Source organism: Carassius gibelio, chromosome A4, assembly GCF_023724105.1.
Source record: "Carassius gibelio isolate Cgi1373 ecotype wild population from Czech Republic chromosome A4, carGib1.2-hapl.c, whole genome shotgun sequence".
NCBI lineage: Eukaryota > Metazoa > Chordata > Actinopteri > Cypriniformes > Cyprinidae > Carassius > Carassius gibelio.
In genome coordinates this window covers 27,164,047-27,186,430 of record NC_068374.1, presented here as the reverse complement: position 1 = coordinate 27,186,430, position 22,384 = coordinate 27,164,047, and the positions used below count along the sequence as shown (strand labels likewise).

The window sequence follows — 22,384 nt, the reverse complement described above, 5'->3', positions numbered from 1 at the left end:
ACAGACGTCATCGGCGGAGGGATAGATAGCTGTAATAGACAGAACAGAGAGAGCAGTGCAGGCAGAGGACTACTAGCACTATCCGCAGCGGACAGAAAGTGGAGTGCGAAAACTCTCGAAACGACAGCTTGCCGTATGCCAATGTGCAAAATTATACAGTTTCGGTAGAGGCCAAGGGATCGAGAGTCAGTCGCAGAAGATTCGAGCTTCGGTCATCTGAAAGAGGAGTGTATAAAGATGTCGTCTCCAAGTCCGGGCAAAAGACGAATGGACACCGACGTGGTGAAGCTGTATCCTTTAAAATATAAACAACAGAATTACTGTATCGCTATAGCAGTCAGATATCTCCAGTATTCACGAAAGCAGCCCTAAAACGCGTCTTCTACTGCTTTAAACCCATTCTGGGCGCCCGTCTGGTCTGAAAAACAGTTGTCAAAGCCAGTGTAACGTTAATGGTTTATTGGATGGTGATCAGCTTTTGACGACAAAAGTGTTTTGATGGTTGTCAGCAACAAAGCCAAAATTCATAGACGTTTATTTCTCAAATAACACAACTCAACCCAGAAATGAGGTTTTTCTTGACGTGTTTCGTTCGTTGTCAGTGTTCAAAGGCAGAAATGTTGAGGATTATTTATAGCAGATATGTTGCTCTGTGTCCTTTGAGTGTTTTGTCATCGCGTTTCTCTTCAAATCCACACCAGCGCTTGACATCCGCAGGATTTAATCACATATTTGTATGGATACCGATCGGATACCGATATTTATATGATATCTGACAAAACTAGACGTGTTTTTGAGCGAAATGGTGAATGTTACTATGCATTTGGCCTGCTAGCGAGCTAGCACAACCTCTCAAGCCAGTTATTTATTTATTTGTTGATCGTTTTTGTTGCCGTTTTATAATAAATACAGACATCTGTAGGCCTTTCTAGACATTTTAACCACGGATTTTTTTCGCATTACACAAAAACATCAAGATCTTCACAGACAGATTGTTGAGAAATATACGTTTTAAAATGCTCTTTAAATAATAACAAATCCCAAATGACATAAACTTCACGTTCGGCGTCATTTTATCATTTCTGTCCGAATGTGTTTTTCTCTTGCATGGAGGATCCATCTTGTTTTTCTGGCTTTTGTTAAGGTCGAATGTTCTTGTTTGGGGGTTAAATGTTTTGACAGGAAATTTAGACTGTATTTACCATCTTTCTATTTCTGATTTTAAAGCTTAAAGAACAGGAGAAGTTGTGTCGTGCTAACTAACAGTGGTTGGGTGCGGATATTTGTCTCTGTCACTAGTCCATAAGAATCCCTTTAGTTTATATGACATAACTGACACACAGCAAAAGTTTTCTGGAGTTGTTTTCCGTCTGAGTGCCATGGCTATTATGCCTGTAACATGCCTTTTATTCGTAATGTGGTTTGGCTGTACTGTCAGTATGTTTTTGTCTAAGCATCTAGAACACGCAGTTCTGTTGTTGAATATTTTTTTTTTTTTTTTTTTTTTTTTACGTTTGGTTGATCATTTATTAAGTGCAGTTATGTCGAGTTGTTTTGAACAAAAGAAATCCACATATATTTATTTGGAAAGTTTTCTTGCTGTTTCGATCTTGTTTAATTTCTGTCGACGTCTACGTATTAAAAAGTGAATGATGAAACTCTCTGAGATATTTGTAAAGTCAGGAACGGCTCTGGGAATCTCGTTATGTTTTTGTGTAGAGCAGTAGGAACTAGCTTTATGATTGGCCACTCTGTTACTACCCGGAAACTGCAAGTAGGTGGGATTAAACAGTGACAGTATTTCCTACTTAAAGTTGCATTTTTTTTTTAAATGTTAAAATACTTCTGTTAGATGCTTTTATCATGAAGATGTTATAAGGTTCATTGCTCTGAAAAGTGTGAACAGTCTAGCTCTGTGGTTCTGTCAAAACATTGCTCTTTGGATGAGGGACCAGCAACCAATAAAGTGCAGCGGTCGGGTTCTTAAAATAAAAATCACATTCATTTTCTCCATAGGGGAATAGGATTTTAATGGTAACTTATAAAATAAAGACAACCTTACTGTGATTTACAAGGATGTTAATGGTGTAATGGTCTTATTTAAATTATTGTTCAACAGCAGAAATCTCCACCAGTTCACATAAAGCACTGTGAATGGCATAATCGGGTCATTCTCCTACACTGTCAAATTACTTACTTTTTTGGATGGCATAATATGCATATTTTATAATTAATGCAAAATATATTATATAATTGGCATCTTAAATTTTATAGTAACCATCGCTCTTATTTTTATTAAAATGTTATTAAAATAATTATTTTAATTATTGCATTTGCAATGCTTCCTGGGATTGTAGTTCTTTCCCTCATTAAAACTGGTAAGTGCACAATCTTGTAGCTTGGCCTTTTTGCTTAATTTTATGGGCTTAAAATCAAAGTTTGTAATGTTGTGACTTACCCTTATAGTTTTAAAAAAAATGACCTTTTTATAATCCTTATGGGAAAAAATGAATGGGAAAAATACTTCTGGAAACAAGTTAGCTGAAAAAAAATAAATAAATGGGCAGGCACTTTTGCACCCATGTCAGTTTTGGGGTGAAGTCATCAAGGAAACCTGTTTGGTGATTCTAGTGGTGCAAAAAATACACACTTCTGGAGCCGAGGGGAGAGGTTAAAGGTGAAAGGATTTAATTACTGAGAACAGCTGATGGCAGAAGCAACTTTTTAGAGCCCTACAGGCCGGTGACAAATATGATCTAAAGGTTTCCACTTAAAGTAATTCAAGGAAGTTTGGAGGTGGAATACATGCATACAGAGATAATTACAGTAATGATGTAATTTACCATCCTGTATTATTTTGGTCATCTGGATCCCACAAAACTTTCACTTAGAGAACATTACCACTTTAATAGTCCAGGCGGTCCAGCCGGACTACCGGTTCGGCTCATGTGAGAATTTATGCGTGGATCTAGGACAGCTATACAATAAAGCGGTGGGTGTTTCGCAATGACACTTTTCTGTCATTGCGAAACACATGCAAAGAAGCCCACCCTCCCCCAAAATACACTGACATCCATGAGAAAACACAACTTAACTTAAAAACCCATTTCCCTTAAGGGGGAACCGACATGCATGTGACAACTGGGAGCAGGTTTCCAAAGTGCCACCTGTTCCTTGGGACAAGTGTTTGCAACTGGGAAGTGGAGCTTTCCATGCATAAGTTGTTTTCTAGATTATCCTTCTGAAATGCACACCTTATGAAGGGCAAGCAGCAGTGCTGTTTAGAGCGAGAGAGTTGCTGTTATGATCGGACACCATGATCCACGCTCGGTAATTTGCTGCAGGCATCAGAGAGCTGCGGATCTGGAGCACACATATTTGGGAATTCACAAAATGAATGTCACAATGACCTCACTTTACCGAGCTGCCTTAAGCACTTCCTAAGCTCGAGAGAGGGAGAGAGAGATGATAACCTGACTTTGAGATCACCAGATACTTTTGAAACATGTTTAAACAGGTCAGAGCTGGCTGTTGGCTTTGCCAGGACAGCATGGAATGGCATAATGTCAATATGTTTTGTAACATCTGTTGCACTTCTTATTTCGCTTATTGTCTTTGCTGAGAGATGTAGGTCTTTTGAATTAATTTATTTATCTGGAACTCAAAGACCTACTGATTTAATCAGTGTGGGTTTCTTTTTCTCAAATTGCCAAACCATGTCTTGATCTAATTAGTGCAACTGTAACCAAAGTGCTCTAGTTAACAAGGTCAGTTTACCTAGTCAGTGTAATTTTTTTTTTGTCATTATGAGATCTAAGTCATCAGTAAGATTTTATAGTTTAACTAATCTTTTTGTCATTTTATTTTGATCTACATAGATCTACAGTTACCATTTATGTAATTGAAATTTGGGCAAGCTTTAAAAAAATAATTAGCGCTAAAACATATGTGAAATATAACGTGAAATATAATTTCCACCTGCTGAATGAATAAACAGAGAAAAATGTTACATTTACTTATCCTTAAATCCTACTCTATTATGGCAAAAATCATAATAATTATTATTTTGGTCAATACTTCAATCACCATTATTCAGCATCATTTTGAGTGGGTCAAATGACCAGAACTTTTAATGAGTCATTAATTTAAAGATATCAGATATACATTTTCTGTTAATAAGGTCGAAATGACATCAACATTTTAGATACCAGATAAAATGTCACAATTCTCATTACCACAGCAGAATACTAGGGTAACTTAAAAGCCCTCAAATTATTGAAAAATAAATAAACAGTCAGTAATACAATAAAAACAAAGGTCAAAAACAATAGACCATTAAGGCATGCACCTTAAGCCAAAAGTTCACTTTACTTATTGTTCTGTTCCATGTCGGAGCACATGCACAGAACAGAATTTTTCTTTCGTTTTTTTAAAAACATAAATAAATCTAATATTCATTGATAAATCAAACACATCCCATTTTGTTAAAGTCACGTTACATAATTTTACTGATTTGCACGTGAAGTTTGGGGTTTTATGGAGGAGGAAAAGCGCTCAACTGGAAAGGGGCAGAATGGGGCACAATAATCATTTTATCTAGATTATTGCATTTTTATTATCGTTTGAAGCCAAAATCCAACTTTAATGACAAATCTCTACGTATGCAGCTCTAATCAAGCTAGAGCAGGCAGGTTTTTGTGTAGTCTTTTTCTGTCTGTCCAAATATACATTTTACAATGCATAATCAGATATTTTAGGGATTAAATGTGTTGCTGGGACTTCTGTGTCTCGAGCTGTAAACCAAAACGAGAGAATCACTCCATGCTCTTGACTGAATAACTTTAGAAGCTTTAATAAGAATAACTGTATATATAATTCACACGTCACACTATGCAGTGTTTTATTTTTTACCTTCATTTCTTTTTAGACTTGAACTACTGTTAAATAGATTCACTGTACAAAAAATACAGTTTGTTTCAGTTGTATCTTTCTTGTATTCAATTTGTTTGCAATTTGCATCTTTGTACTTATGTTTAATAAATTATGTATATACTTACTGGATGAATCCAAGATACAGTTGCGTTATCTAGATCTTTTAGCTCAGCCTCACAAAATGTGGTCTGATTTCAGTCAGTCTAAAGCATTTACAGAATATTTTAAGAAGGTGAATTATGTACTTTAAAACTGACATTTTATATACACATTCCTTTTTATTTTTATTTTTATTTTAAGTAAAACAACTCATTGAATCTGAACCAGCCATGATAAAAGTCTCTTATATTTAGTTTGTACAGTTTTACTGGCCCAAACTTCTGCTTGACATAGCATATTAAATATCAAATATGCTCTGATTATGCCATGTCATGCAGCATTTCAGTGTGGATAGGCAAATTATATACTGGATGTTTGCATTATGCCTGGTTAGAACATGGTATCATTCAAGTTCAGCATTCAGAAAGCATATCTTTAAGTGGTGGTTTGATTACTTTTCTAGGTTCGAGCATAGTATATGGAGGTATGCTCTTAACACAAGTGCGGTATGTCCATGACTACTTTTCTTACACGACTCATTGATCTGCAGTCAAGGGACTTTTGCACTTTATTATTGTAAACTTGCTTTCACCTTGAGCAATTGTTTCGCAAATAAGAATCATTCAGGGCCTATTTTATAGTCTGCGCAATGGCCACTGGCATCACTGCCAGATCATACAGGTTCTTTTAATATGCGCAAACGTCTGCACCTTTAAGAAAAATATCCAGGTGTTCCCATTGAGTTGTCCTTGTTTAATCTTGACTACTAAGAAAAAAGTAGAGGATTATAAATGAAAAGCAAGTCTCCTTCAGGAATGCTTTGCGTTTCTATCCACTTGTAGAAAAAAAAAAAAGAGAGCGAGAGATTGACGGTAAGTTACAAAGACGATTACGCAATCCCACTTTCTCTGAGATGCCTGGTTGTCACTGTTTGTAAACAGGATTTGTTAATGGAAGTAAGCTCAGCAGTATGAATGCCCCCTGTAAGGCTGTTGCTGGTTGAATCGCTGTGCTTTTCTGCCATGTCCCCGTCATGTTTTTGGCCTGAAGGTTTGTCATAATACTTCAGTGCCATGTATGTGCTGGCGAGGGGGATGGGATTCCTAGTGTACTAGCATCCGTTGTTCAGCTCCACTAAATTGAGGAAAGATGCAGGGAGTGGCGAAGGTTTTCCAGGGCCCATGCCAGCATGGAAAACCAGGGACATTACAAATGCCCCCTGTGGTTAGTGGAGTGCATCGGATCTCTGTGGTGCTGAGGCAGAGGCCCCGGTGTGTAAGACAAATCGAGGGCTTTATCTGGTGTGATCGGCCTCTTTGTGTGTCAGCTGACATTCGGCCTGCACCAGCCTGCTTTCATTTTCCCATGGAGTCTTGTGCTGCTGCTGTGTTAGTGATTTCTGCTACAGTATAATTTTCCCCATTATTCTCATAAATTTCTGCTGTTATAATGTACGTGTTGAACTGAAATTGCTGAGAAAGGCTGACTCTTGGTATCAGGTTTGATTCCCAGAGAATGTTTGATGAGATGCAGGCTTGTAGCTTGAATGAACTGTAAGTTGCTTTTGTTAAAACCATAAACACAAATTTGCAAATACAAAAATAAATTTGCTATCTGACATATGGCTTTAGAAAATGTAGCATGTGAGTTTATATATATATATATATATATATATATATATATATATATATATATATATATATATATATATATATATATATATATATATATATATATATATATATATATTTTTTTTTTTTTACTTTTTAAACATTAAAGCATGTCAACATATTCGGTTTCACCAACTACACAAAATAATTATATATATATATATATATATATAAAAAATATGCATCATATGACCCCTTTAAAGTAAACGTCTCGATCATTTCGTTATCAGATAAGCTCTGTATAACTGTATTTTTCTTCAATTGTGAATGCAGTAATGGACAGCAGTTGTTTGGATTTCATGTGATTTTCTTATTGTCGTGGGGATATTATGATAACTCAGTTTCACTGGTTCAATCGACCAAAGTAATTCAAATTCATGGATTCATTTATGGCCAGCAAAGCAACTCGATAAAATTTGAATAGGGTTTTAATTTTTTGAATAATAATTACAGATCAATTTTTCAATTTGTGTACACCCCCAATGGACATTCTGCTAAAAATTTCCTTTTGTGTTCCTCAGATGAAAAACATTATATCATTTTTGACCAGTGTGTGGGTGAGTAGATAAATTAGGACATTACTTTCATTTTTGGATTAAATCTTTTGTATCAGTTTCTATGCTAAAACCGTATCATTTGTATAGCTTTACTAGATGTCACCCAGCGTTTCTGTATGCAAGCTCAATTTATCTACAAGAGTCTAAATTTAGAGGAGTTTATTGACTGTAAAGGATTGTTTCTGATACAGTGGGTTTGACGGACAGGCAGGGCAAACGGTCGGGTCATGGATGTGTCTGCCCCTTGACGGTGGTAGATTTGAAGCCCTATAATCCCACAATAGCACTGCAGTTTCTTGCCGCATGGCCAACCTCAGGCTGAAAACAGACGGACTGAAGTTCCTCTTTGTCTGATGATGTTTGGGGATGCACCACATGTTCAAATCCCCCCGAGAATAGAAGGGTTGTGTTTTATAGCAGCCCAAACCACACAATGATTATGTTAGATCAAATCTAAATGCTACAGATAAATGGATGTAATCACTACTGTGAAACTACATAATCAGATTAGCTTTGATGTATAGGAATATCTTTGTGACCTATATTAGACTGTCTTGCTCTACTAATGTATAATGAATGTCAAGCTTAGGTGCCCTTATTTAACAGAAGTTTGAGGTATTGCATTTGTACGAGTCGTGTAATCAGTGCACAGGTGTTTTATAGTGTAGCTGCAGGATGTTTCAGGTGATTTTGTTGTTTGAACCATTGTGTGTTGCATGTTAATGGACCCTGCCCTTTTCAACCCACAGAAACCAGGTTGATGCACCTGGGGCTGGGGAAATTATACAAATGAAGATGCCAGCAAATCATGTGAACGAGAAAGTGTCATTTAAGGGGGAAAAAAAGTATTACTGCCTGTTCATGCTTGTTGGATAATTTTATTCTTATTATAAATTCTTTAAAATAGATTTTAGATTTAAATTAATGCATGGCTTTTGATATATTTATACAGTGAGTATAGAAAAGAAAGTCACATTTTGTTGCTTTGCAGCCTGAAATGGAGGCGGACACATTTTTGGTTTTATCCAGTTGTTTTTACTCAGTGAGACTTATAACATCTAAGTGAAAGATATAACACCAGCATTTTAAAACCATAATCACAGAGTTGGAAAAAGGGATCACTCCCCCTCCTAAAAATGACTTGTAAACTCAATCAGGTGTAGTTAATCACCTTCTCACACGAAGTGTGCCATTGAGATTAGTGAGATCTCTCACAGGAGGTTCTGCAACTCATAATAGCAGCATAGCCTTGTGATGCCTCAACCTTAAACTTTATGGCCTCATTTATAAGTCATAATCATGAAATATATGGTTACTTGAAGTCGCAGCTGTGTTTGGAAGTTGTTATGAATACTGTATTCATTTGGCATGAGCATTTTAGCTCTGAAAGTACAAATCACGGTTCTTTGTGGAAATGCAGTTGAATTGTACAACAAACATTCACTGGTCTTACATGGCAATGCACAGTCTCAAGTTTTATACACCAGGGCATTCAGTTTGGATTTTGCTGCCTTTGAACTGTGGGTTGAGACCGGCATTGATATGTAAAGTGTGCTGAGGCTGAGATCAGTATTCACAGACTTTATTCAGGCCTCTGGGATCAGAGTTTTCATCCTAATGGAGTGCTTCAGATTGCAGCATTCCACTCGGAATAAGAAACTTGTGATGTCGAAAGGGAGGTTAGCTGCTTTCAGACAGAGAAAAATCAAAACAGATTTGGATCCTGCGCTACAGTAGATCAGAATACTTCACCTCAACATGCCGGCAAATCACAAGCCGCTAAACCCTGATGCTGTGGCGTATATGACTGTTGATATGCTAAATGGGTTAATTGCATTTTGTAGCATTTCTTTAAGATTCCGTGTGCTGTGCATGTTTTATATGTAGTTCGGTTTGTTAAAAGGAGACCAGAATGTGTGTGGTCATTCTGAAAATGGCTTTTGGGAAAAATAACACTGATTCTAAGTAGCAATCATTTCCCCTGTAGTGAACAATAAGTGCATCTCAAATTAATCAGAATGGTAATGAAGTCAGCTGCTGGTATTAGATTAAAAATGAAGGTTTGTTGGGTCCCATCATATGGTTTCACTTTCTACAAAAGAGTATTGCTACACACATGCACATCTGAAACTATTTTAACTGCAGAAAATGTGAGCCATGTTAGGTTCCATGATGTCATTTCATTTCCTTAAGTTTACAACAGGGAAAATCACATGCAAGACAGTCTTATTTTAGTATTGTTTATTTACTATTACTTATTTTTCAATGTGGAAATAAGCCATTTTCTGTGAATGTGCAAGATTTCCAGTTTATTATTAATAAACTGCAAAGTGCAGTTGGTAAAAGTAATGTAATGCATTACATTTAATATGGTAAGACACACCAGTTTGCATTATCGAGCAGTAAAATTAGCTGTTTTGTACTGCTAAAAATAACTGGAAGTGAATGACACCGGAAGCCAGTCCCAATAAATTTACAAATGGCCATGCCCTTTCTTATGGGAAAAATAAGGTGGATAGTATTTATTAATGTGCAATTTGTTTTTTTTTTCATTTTCATTTTAGTTTGACATTTAATTTCCATTTCAGTGCAATTTATAACATCCAAGTGAAAGATTACATCACCATGTCAGAATAAAAGAACAAAAAAAAAAAAAAAAACGAATCACTGAGTTGGAAAAATTACTTGTAAACTCAATCAGGTGTAGCTAACCCCTCTCAATGGCACCGAAAGGATTTTGACTTTCAACTGCTACCAGCTGTGGTCATGTTTTAGCTACGCAAGAAAAAGAGTTTCCTGGAGCATTTCAGTCCTTGGTAGTGCAACTGAAGCAAACAATCAACCATGGGTGGCAAGGCACTGTCAAAAGATCCCCAGGTTTTTTTATAGCCAAACTGGATGAAAGTTTATAGAGACAGAGATGTATCCCAACAGACTAAAGCAAAAGGTGATTTCAATAAAATTCTGATCATTCTTCCAACTTATTATTTATTTTCTGATATGTTGGTGTTATATATTTCACATGGATGTTACAGTATAAGTTGCACTGAGTAAGTCCAGCTGGATAAAACAAGAACTGTGTCCGCCTTCTTTTCAGGCTGCAAAGCAACAAAGGGTGATTATTTTAAAGGGGGGGGGGGTGATTCTTTTCTATACTTACTGTGGATAAATAATTTCAAAATAAATTAAACTAAAACTTACCTGACTAGACAGCTTAATGGCTTTATGGTACAGGTCCCAGATTTCTGTGTCACACTGTGTGAAATGGCACACATGTATGTCACTTCCCTGAGCACTATTTTACAATAGCCCTTCTTATTTAGAAGGCACAGCAGGCAGTTAAAGGTCAGTGTCCATTTCAGCTGCGTAAGCCAGAGGTCAACTGGACTCAGAGTCCAGCAGTGATGGTCAGCACATTCACTGTGGTTTAAGGTCACAGAACAACTTGCCAACATGTATGTATCCATTATTAGTTATCTCTATGCTCCAAAAAAATTTTTTTTCAGTCAAGTCAAGTAAATTAATTTTAAATCAATTATTTATTGCTTAGTTTATATATATATATATATATATATATATATATATATATTCGTAATGACCCACCCATCCATTCTTCAGAACACTTGTGCTCTGTAGTTCAGAATGACACTCATAATGTAAATGATGAGTCTCAGTAGTAATAATTTCCTGCTGTGGTTTCCTGCATTATTAGTTAATGCTATGAAGGATGGTGTGAATGAGGTTGATAATCTTGCAGGTAAATTGTCTTAGGCACCTGGTTGTGCTTTCCCAAAAGTGAATGGTAGAGCCATATTCTGCTCTCTCCCCCCACCTTCTCACTCATCCACTCCTATACACACACACACACAGACACCCATAAAGTGGCAGCTGCTGCTCGCTTTCAAATCAACAAATGCACACTAATGGGATATGCAGGCACAGCGCGTAATGTTTGTGATGTGCACGTTGGAAACGAATATGCAAGTGTGTCATAATGTTTATTCAACAGTTCTTTAGTAAAGATGGCTACGATGACTATGCCTTCAAGAGATGTAATGCAAACAGACTTATCTAGAATTGATCTAAACAGAGCACGCATCTACAACAGTCCCACAGAGCCTATATAGGTGTTTGCACTAGTAGTTTATGATGCATTATACCACATCACAGTCACAGCACATATTCTGAGAGTTGATGTCATGTCACAGCAGGGTGGTGTTTGTTCTGGCATAGAGTTGTTTTTGATATAGCTAGATGTTTAACTATGTTAAATATTTGTATACGTTGCTTTAATTGCATAGTGGTTTTTATTATCATCATTATTATTATTATTATTACACGGAATGGACAGTTTGAACTACTTTAAAGGAATAAATCAAACGTTCCATCTGTGTTGGCTGAAGTTTAAATGCTGTGAAGTTTAAATGACGTGCTAAATTGCAAAGAAAGACTGCCAAAGCTTTCTATTGACATTCTTTAGGAAACCTAGTTGCCAAGGAGCCATTAATGCATAAAATCAATGCCATATTCAAAATGTTACTTCATTTCATATCCCCAGCCAAATCACAACTATGTGATGAATTTTTGATGTATCGCCAGTCTTGGTCTAGAGTACAGCAGATGTCCATGAGAGATAAAGACCGTCTCATAGCTGTGCATGTGCCTGCTTATCAAATGAGAGATAATTAATTTGCAAATTAAATGGAGCCCTAATGGAGAGAGTTAGGACAAGGGAACAGAGATTTTTATCGTTTTTTTTTTTTTTAGGGTTTTTTTGTGTGCGTGTGTGTGGATTTTGCTATAGCCAGAAGTTTGCGCAGGAATGGTCACTGTAATAAAATGCAGTTCTCACTAATTCACTCAATCTCTTTCCGAGATCTAAACAGATTTGAGAAAAATCCTTGAACTTTCATGCATGTGACTCCAGAGGTAAGCTGCACACAGCATAACTTCAGTCTTGAGCAGACTTACACAGTGAGTTATTGAGCCAGGGAGCTGGGGAAGGGTGTGAGGTTACACTAGAATAGGAAGTTGTTTTAGGGGTACTGGCATTGGCCATAGATGGCGTCTGTTAAGTTTGACGTCTGCCTTTTATTACCGTTTTCATCTGATGCAAATCATGACCCATATTGGCTAAATGGTTGAATGGAATCTTAAACCTCAAGGTGCGTCTTGTCTGTTTCACCATCAGTGAACCTGTGTACTTCCTCTTGGTGTCATGCATACTTAAAACTGCCACACTTCCTGTCTTTCATCTGCCCAGCATGAGCAAAATGCTGTGCTTGTGACTTCATGACAGTGATAGAGGGAAAAAAACCTTCTCGCCTTCTTTTCACAAAAAGTCACTGTTCTGTTAGAGTGCTGTTCTAGAAGTAAAAAAATCTTTTTTTTACTCTTAGATCTTTTTATTTTTCTTTAATGTCCATATAAATTGATGGGTATTGTTGGTATAAGATTTTGGGAACCCATAAAACTTCACAATCTTTGATCTGCAAAATTTCACATCATTTCAACTGGACTCCATGTTACCTGGTATTTCACCATGGGAATGAAAGATTTCGGATCAGATTTTGCTTAAGGTCCATGCTGGTCATGCAAATGTGCTGTGTTGACCAACAAAAAGTGAGCTGTGGTTCATGCATCGCCACACCATTGCCGATTGAAACTTTTTTTGCTTTCAAGATTTTCTACGGTTTTTGCAAAAGCAAGTTAAGTTGTCGAATTCTCATCGAGAACTCATATTCTCAAAATCTAGTTGAAGTTTTTGATTTGTGTTCAGGCTTGTAGCTTTGTATTAAGGATGCTCATGGAAAATTCCAGGTGGCAACTTATGCACACAATTATACCTTATTATAAGGTTTAAATAAAAATAGTTTATTTAGATTGTGAGGGCATGTGTCTGTCTGTTTTGTAGATGTGTACCACAAGCTCCAGGTCTTTCTTTATTTTTTATAACCAACATTAGTAGACTTGACACTGTTAGTGGACTGAGATGTCTGAGAGGACTACAAAATAGAAACTCTTTGTACATATTGTACACAGCCCTTGGCATACATATAAATATTTTAAACCACAAGGCTTTTATGTAGACACTACATGAAATGAACTGGTCTGCGGTAGAATAGTGATGTATTGTCTTTAATCAGCTGTTAGTAATGTGGTGTTTTCCACCCTGTTGGCAGTGGGTAAATATTTTGCCTGCACCCCAAGGCCAGCCGTTAGCATTAGGTGTCAGAGAACAAGATTACCTCCTCTCTGTGTTTGTCTGTAATGATGAATGAATGCGTCTCAGGAAAGAACAAGCTGCTACGCCGTCGAGCATTAGCAGTTGATGTCTACCCGCTGTTTTCATCCTTGGTAATCCAGAATAAACAGGAGGAATTTGCTCCTGTAGGGAGGGGGCTAACCTGGCTATTGTGTTTTGTGTCTTTTTCGCAAGAGACCAGTTTGTACCCAGTGACTCATGCAATGATTCAGCGCAGAGACTTTACCTGTACTAATAAAATGACAGAGAACACACTCCACCTGTCTGTTAGCCTGCATACCTGTATTTCAGTTTTGTTATGATTTTAGTTTGTATAATCATTCTCTCGAATCACACAAAGAAATGCACTGTGAAATGCATTCAGAAACAGTGAGACATGATGAATTGATGACAATTTTGAAGTAGTGACGATGTAAGTATAAATTCCATGGCTGTCTTAGATGCTGGATTTTTCTGTCCAGGCTAGTATGTCATTTTCTCACAACAGACTTCTAAAAGAAAGTGAACTCCCGTGGTTTTCTTCCGCATGGTGTGACTGTTTAAAAAAAAAGTATTTTTGGTCTTTTTCTTTTACTTTTTTTTTTATTCTAACCCAAATGGCACAGCAGAACAAGGTAACTTCTCTATAAGGTCATGTGCCTAGACGTATGCTTCTCTGGAGCTTTTCGTACACACAGGTTTATAAACCATTTTAATCATATATGCATTAGACTACATTGTGTAACCAACCGCAGCAGCTGGTAAGAATCCATATCTAAGCGTGTGCTGTTTCAACGTACATGAGTGTTGATACGATCGGTGCTCGCTCTTGTTCCTTAAATGTATTTGATATTTCTAAATGAGCTGATTGATTGAATCTCATTGGTATGATTAGATTATACGTGTGCGTAAAGGAACACTGGCTCAAGGGTCTCCTGTAGATTATGGTTTAATCCATACAAATCCATTGATGGGGGAGCTGAGATGGGTGAAAACGGGTGGGTGTCAAGACCATGAGAAGAGAATGGTTTTGGGTTGCTTTGTCAGCAGCCAGATTGAGCCTTGGGCAGAACCCTTGTTTAGGAGAATTTCACTAAAGGTTAATGCGCGTTGAACAGTATCAGAGGCGTCGCCAAAGCAAACACAGCGTTTCTCTTGCCTGCATGTTTGGGAAATACTACAGTTTGACAGGAACTGTAGTAAGTAGTTAACTCAGAAATTAAAATTGACACCTATGTGTTTTTAGATTTCATTTTGATTTTCAGTAAATTAGAAATTTGTAGTAAAACATGACTCAAATTTTGTCTTCCTGACTCGAAGCTGCTTCAAAAGACCTGTGTCCTGGTTTTATAGTAATTTAAATTTGAAATCTGCTAAATATCATCTTTTGTGTTCTACACTGGGAAAAAAACTCATATGTTATTGGGGTGACTTGAGGATGAGTGGATAATGACAGAACCATTTCTTTAATGCATGCAGGATTTCTGGACAGTTAATAATGATCTATTTTAAATCTGTGTCACTGATGCCTCAGAGGAGAAACACGTGCCTTTGCAGTTCTGCAGAAGGAAAATTGAATGATCAAATCAATAGAGGTTTTAATGTACATTGCTGATAAATGACTCTCAAAGGATGAAGGTGGAGAGGAATGTGACCTGTATTTTTCTCCCTTTCTAATATGAATCCATCTCTTCCTGTGTAGCATCCAGAATGAGGGAAAAACAGCAGGCGTCAAAACTGCCTCTAAGGCATGAGGAATGGAGGAAAATCCCTGCAGCCTCCAGGCTTCTGCTTTTCTGTGTGTGTAGATGCTTAGCCAATTTCTTTTGTTTCTATCAAAAAGAGGCTTAATATACAGGTCGAAAAAGTAGTCCCTTGTGTCATCAGGCACAGCCAGACAGCTCAGTGTGGTGCTTCTCCTCTGGAGGTCTCATGATCACAGCAATGGGCACAGATTCTTTAACAGGTCTGCTGAAGCTCCACGCATACACTCGCCCTTTTCTTTACCTCACTAGACTCGTCGAGAGCAACCTGTATGGGCTGCCAGACAGAAGAATTCCTACCTGAATGGAAACTGATCTCGTGTTAAAGAAAAAGGCGTGTGAAAATCGAGGTTGTTACACATGAGTCATCAGTCAAATCTACAGGATCACATTTTGTTCCAAGTCTCTGTGTTTGTAGAGGATAAGCAGCTAATAATGGGCCTGCTTTGTTCAGATGTGTATCGGTGAGTGTAAAATCATGAAAGCATTGTGCAGAAATGCACTCTTACTGGGTGCTTCCTCTATTCTCTCAGCCTCTGCAGATGCTTCACAGCCTAAAATAAATCCAAGACGTTTAACACCTTGGTGACCACAGCCTCTTAGAGCTACAACTGACGAAGAAGCCAGCTGGTGTCTTGAAACCGAAAACACTATCCCTCTCTGTCATGCTCAGCCTGTCAATCTGGCTCCCTTGTATCACTGTGGAAAACTAGTGCCATTTAAAAAAAATAAATAAATAAAAAATCATTCAGTTAATTGGGGGGAAAAAAATTAAACACAAAGATAGTAAAAAAAATAAAAATGTGTAAATTACATAAATTAACTTATGAAAATTTTTACTGGCACTATTATTGTTCCATTTAGCACCTTTTCCATTCATGAACCGATCTTAAGTTCTGCTCCTCTTCGAGATAGATTTAAAATGGATATTAAAAGTTATTCTTCAACCTTTTGTGGTATAATATGCATTGGCTCTTCAATGTCAGATTTTTGGAGCGAAATCTCTGCGTAATTACAGTCATTCAGTTCATGCAACCTGAGACCCTTGCATCAAAAAGCCACAATGACTGATAATCTTTCAGACAGCACCTTCCCCACCTCTCCCAGGAGCCCTTCAGTCTCTCGCACCAGATGTTAAAAGGCGACCTCTTGAAACTGACAGCTCCGTTTCCCAGCAGAGCCGAGAATCATCAGTTGATACAGGCACTCAACTGGTTAAACTCTCGCACGAGTCACAGGACACATCACGGTTTCAACCGAGCGTAAACATGTTTGCCTTCGTGAGCCAGTCTGGGCAGCGTGAGTATACAGTTTGAGTCACAGTGCAGCCCACACAACAGCTGACACATGACACACACGCGATAACATCATTGGTAACCCCATCAATTAAAATACAAAGTGTGACCGTGGCAAAGTCTGCTTGAGAACTGCGTTTTGGACACATGTTGTGTTCACACTGAGATGGCAGACTGTGTGTGAGTCTTTAAGAGCATCAGGTCTCCTACATGGTCTTGGTGTGGTGGTGAGCATGTATTGTCTTGCTCAGCGAGGGTCTGACTAAAGCGCTCTCACCACCAGCAATTTGAGAAGTGACAGCCTGACAACCATAGCTAATGACGGGAGTGTCGTATTGAGTTGCCTCGATGCCCTGTGTGCATCAGTCGGAGAGCTGAGGGTCAGACCCACGGATTGTGTTTTTGCTATCCGATCTGCTGAGCTGAACCTCTTGATAATTATTGATGGTCAAAGAATAGAGGCCAAGTTAGAATCTCAGTTTCTGAGGTTGAACTGTTAGTGTAAATCTGCTCTCTGTGTGGGTTGAAAGGTCATTTTAGTGGATCCTCACATTCATTCTTTTTAATGGTTACTTGTCTTGTCATTTTGAATTTGATGGTGAATCGGTCTCATTTGACCCTGATTAAACTCTACCCCCCCCCCACTGTTGTTTTGAAGTATTTTCTATCATTTAATTGTGAACTTTACTGTTTGTTTTTGAAATTTGCTTAAAGTCAGTGTTTTTGAGTTTGCCTTAACCGTTTCTATTAGTATCGAGAGTAAACATGAAGTCACAATCCTGAGTGGACTCAATGAATTTGTAGTGAAGTTTTATGGACCACAAGGAAGTAAGTCTGATTTAATTATTTACACACATGCTAAACTGATCCTCGTGAAAACCATTCCAGGTCTCACTTCACCCCAAAATCAAAAGGGAATATATTTTACATAAAGCTAATAAATCCCTTTTTAAAACCACAATATTTCCTTCCTGTAATGATAAATAACATACTCTATATAAATAAAATAAATAAATTTGTGTGTGTATTTATATAGTGAGAGAAAATAAATGTGTGTGTGTATATAAAATACAGTAGTTTGAATTGGGATTTATTTAATCGATAATAGAAATATATGCAAAAAAGTAAATGCTTAAATAATATGATAATATTGTCACAATTGTAATAAATAATGCAAAAAAACTATTTTCTTAAAATAATCAAATTATGCTAATTAAAATATGTATTTTTCATTACAGTATATTCTTCATTTCTTGCTTCCTTCCAATTGGGCTGAAATTAGACCTGGGCTTGTCCTTGACATGTTTCGTGATATTCACAGGGTCTTTCTTTACCTAGCTATCACGTCACAACAATCATGACACTTTTGCATATTTAAACATGCATCTCTTACACGACTTGGTTTGGGACATGACCTCATTGTTTACTCTGAAAAACAGCTTGAGACCCTTTTTAATGGTCATATCATCTGCTGTTTAATGCTCTTTCCTCCCTCCTCTTTGAGAGGTAGGAGCAGGTCTTATCTAGGGCTAAGCTCTACCTTTCGTAGTTTGAGCTACTGGCCGCAAGGGTCAGATTGCAAAAGGCTATTTTGGGAGCGAGCACACATTGCACCATGCCCCATATCTCCCGAGAAGAACAGCACAGCTTCCCATCCACATGTGTACACACCCACACGTGTGTCATTACACACATAATTCATAATTATCTAATTAAGTATTACAGTTACTCCCACACACAGTCACTTTTGAAGACAAAGACATCTATACTTTAGTCATTTATATTTTCAAAGTCGGTTACATGCTAGAACAGATGTGAAATGTTGCTTGAAGAGTCTCTTTCTGTTTTTCCTGTCAGCACCGTATGAAGGGGGCGTATGGAAGGTGCGAGTAGATCTTCCAGACAAATACCCCTTCAAATCGCCCTCTATAGGTAAAGTATTGCTATACATGTATCCCAAAGAAACTTAATCAGCTGAGTGCCCTTTAGAAGTCACACACGTTGGTGTGGTTGTGAAATGAGGGGTAGAGTACGTTCAAACAATCATACTCGAGGTGTGTACTGATGAAACCAGCACATAACATCCCTGTGATGTCATATTTAATGGTCTGTAAAGCCTGTGTTGTGCAATCTGCAAATGCTGTCATTTGTACAGTTTTAAGACCATTCAGATGTTTATGACCATTTTCATAACAATTAAATACAGTCCCTTCCTCCCAATTTCTCAATGCAAAGCAAAGAAAAAACGAATAATATAAATGCATTTAATTAATTGCAACTAAATGGAAATATCCATGTTCTCACTTCATCTTTCTTTCTTCAATCTCTCTACAGGATTTATGAATAAGATTTTTCATCCGAACATCGATGAAGCGTAAGTTTCTTTAATCTACTTTTGCCTTCTGGTGATGCTCTGAGGAAAATGTTTGTTTTTATATTCATTTTACTCACACTTATGTCTTTCTAAAGCTGTCCTTAAAAAAAAAAGTGAAGTTGTTTTGAAAAATGTTCACACTACTCTTTTTCGTTCATACAAAACATACAGTGTACAGAGGCTTTCAAACTAAGTCGACCAAAGAGTGTCCAAACAAAGCCTTTCATTAGTTTTGTGAAGAAATATTTTCTTAAATCTGTCTTTCCTTTTTTTCAAATCACATATTTTATTTCTACGCTCTGTGCGACTTTTGACCTCAACTATGGCAAAAAAAAAAAACTTTTCCATTTGTTTTCAGCTGTATTTTTTTATATACTGTCATAGTTTTTTTTTTTTTTTTTGCATTTGAAATTCTTTTTAATATTTTTTTTATTTTAGTTGAAGTTGCAGTCATTTTATGTGCTTTTGTAATAAAAAAATTATATATATATATATATATATATATATATATATATATATATATATATATATATATATATATATATATATATATATATATATATATATATATATTTGTTATTATAATTATTATTTTTAATTTTTTTTTTTTTTTACTTAACAATAACTGGTTTTCAGCAAAAAAAAAAAAACAAAGAAAAAAGTCTATTCACACCAAGAGCGAAATGACAAAGAAAATAAAAATGGGAAGTTTGCATACCTCCTGCAAAATGTAAGTGGTAACACTATTCTGGAATGGAAAAGTAGAAACGATGTGTTATTTTTTTTGTCCAGGTCAGGGACAGTGTGTTTAGATGTGATCAACCAGACATGGACCGCTCTTTATGGTACGTATTTGTGAGTGCAGTCATTGTGCTTGTGTCTGCTGTCATGAATATTGAGAATAAATGCACAGTAAACTCCATAGCTTGAATTGATTCTGCCTGAGGAGTAGAATAAAGTCTCCGGCCCTTTAGACAGGTGCACTGTAATCCTCTTAGCCTCTCTGAATGAGCTGACACCTGCAAGGTCAGAAAACAGCATCAGCTCCCCAACAACCACACTAAAGCGGCCCCATTCACAACATTCAGTAGTTGAGTTGCTGCCTAGATTTGATAATAGTATTCTGAAATGCTTGATTCTGATTGGTCTGCATTTTGTGGTTGAATAGTTGTATATACATTTATTGGTTGTTGTTGTCTTTGTCTCTCCTCACAGATCTCACCAATATCTTCGAGTCGTTTTTGCCACAGTTGCTGGCCTACCCGAACCCCATCGACCCTCTGAACGGAGACGCCGCAGCCATGTACCTACACCGACCAGAGGACTACAAACAGAAAATCAAAGGTGATTAGAAGAGCTGACATCGTTTGACTTGGTGTTTTTTTTTTTGGTTTAACATCCATCTGGCCTACGAGGTTTATATCTGTCACCTTGATTCACATCACCATTGTACGATGTCTTCTGCCCAAAAAAAAAGAAAAGTGTGTTGGGGTATGTTTGGATTTTACATTTAAAAAATAAATGTTAATGGATGTCCTGAATGGCATTTTATATAGGTGTGTGTGTTTTGGTAAAAAAAAAAATCAAAAAAACCTTAAGACTCCTTTATTTAATTTTATTTAGAAATCTAGATCTCTGTTCAGCAAGGATGTATTAAACTGTTCAAATGTGACAGATTAGTTTCAGATAAAACCCTGTTCTGTATTGAGCAGCACAGTGGTTTTTAACATTGATCATGCATGTTTCTTGAGCACCAAATCAGCATATTAGAATGATTTCTGAAGGGTCATGTGACACTGAAGGCTGGAGTAATCACTGCAAAAAAAAAAATCAGCTTCGTCATCACCGGAATAAATGACATTTTAAAATGCATTAAAAATCTAACTATTTCACAATATTTCTGTTGTTAATGTTGTTGTTTTTTTTTTAAGAAGAAGAAATGTGAATTTCTTTAAAAGAATAATCTATTTTAGGAACTTAAGATTTTAGTATTATATATTTTTTTTATCCTACAGTTAAACATAATGAGTCTATTTTGTTGGCTATATACATTTCTTGTAATATAACATTAGATTTTTATGTCTAACCATATTTTTCCCGTCCTTTTCTTTCCGTCCTCGTTTCTATTCAGAATACATCCAGAAATATGCAACAGAGGAGGCTCTGAAGGAGCAGGAGGAAGGAGCGGGCGACTCCTCTTCAGAAAGCTCCATGTCTGACTTTTCAGAGGACGAAGCTCAGGACATGGAGTTGTAGTTAAGGGTGACCGTTTCCCCCCTTTACCACAGAGACTATATTATTTCCTAACCATGCGAAGCAGACTATAAAAGATTCATATTTAAACAAGGTGAATTTTTTTTTTTTTTAGCATTATTATTATTATTATTACTAAACCAGGATTTGTATGGATATCTAGCGTTGATGATGAATATGGCACCCTCTGTAGGTGTTCTATCTCCACTTCTCGGTGGGTTTTTTTTCTCTCTTTCGCTCTCTCCGTCACCCCAACAAAAGAAAGGCTTGTAGAGTTTCCCCCCTTGATTCCATGTTGGTATCTGCGTAGCTGGAATGCATGTCATGGCCTCCCTTATCCACCTTTTTCTGACGCAGACTGACCAGACAGAGGCCGGGGGGGTGCCCTTTTTTTTTTTGTGATGTTACTTAACTGTGTCCATGATGATCTGATACATGAATCCCCTCGGCTTAGACCTTTTTCCAGGACGGTCTTCAGATGGAGTTGTTGCAGATGAATCTGACACGTTTTGCCTCATTACTTCCCTCAACCTCAACCGTTTGATCGATCCCTTTCAATCATCCCAGTGCAAGTAGTTTTGAATTATAGATGTTTTCTCGATTGTCCTATGTTTATTTTTTTTACTTTTCATATGTTTGTTTACTCTAACTTTAAGATAAAATCTCTTTAGAGGAATTCCTCTTCTTTTTATTTTGGTCTCACCTTGAGGGGAAAGTTTCCAGGCTGTATGTTAAAGCCAAGCATCAGGATTTTACAAAACGCTGCTCACCGATCAAGCCCACGATACAGCGCCAGCGGAAAATATCAATACGACTCCCTTTAAGCTCTTGTTTTTCTTTTTTTTATAAGAAGATGTAGGTGTAGAGGCAAGTCCACCGAAGCTCAACTTTACTTTACTTTTCCACTAGCTCGACGTTTCTGGCTTTTGTTCCCTCTTTGTGGAAGCCCCACACCACAAAACGTGGCTCAACGCTGTGTGACCTTCACGAAACGACCAGGAAGTGACTGTCCTGCTTTACAGAGCACAAATCTTTTATTTTGTACCAACAATGTATGCATAGTGTTTTGTCTTTTTCCTCTTTTTGTCTCGCACCCTCTCTCTTTACGAGCATCTTTTTTTGTACATTTGCTGTATGATGCAGAAGCGGAGTCATGTAGGACTTTGTTGGTCTAGCCGAAAAGAAACCTTAAAGTTT

At 37.1% G+C, this 22,384-nt stretch overlaps 1 protein-coding gene across 1 annotated transcript; it reads left to right on the top strand.

Annotated features, from left to right (window-relative positions):
• On the top strand, window positions 1-22,381 carry LOC127975343 (ubiquitin-conjugating enzyme E2 H). The gene is made up of 7 exons (XM_052579345.1): window positions 1-290; window positions 17,312-17,388; window positions 18,418-18,492; window positions 18,895-18,934; window positions 19,727-19,779; window positions 20,150-20,278; window positions 21,066-22,381. Exons 1-7 carry the CDS (start codon window positions 238-240, stop codon window positions 21,188-21,190), a joined length of 552 nt encoding a protein of 183 aa, XP_052435305.1. The 5' UTR covers window positions 1-237; the 3' UTR covers window positions 21,191-22,381.
• The last annotated feature ends 3 nt before the right edge of the window (window positions 22,382-22,384 follow it).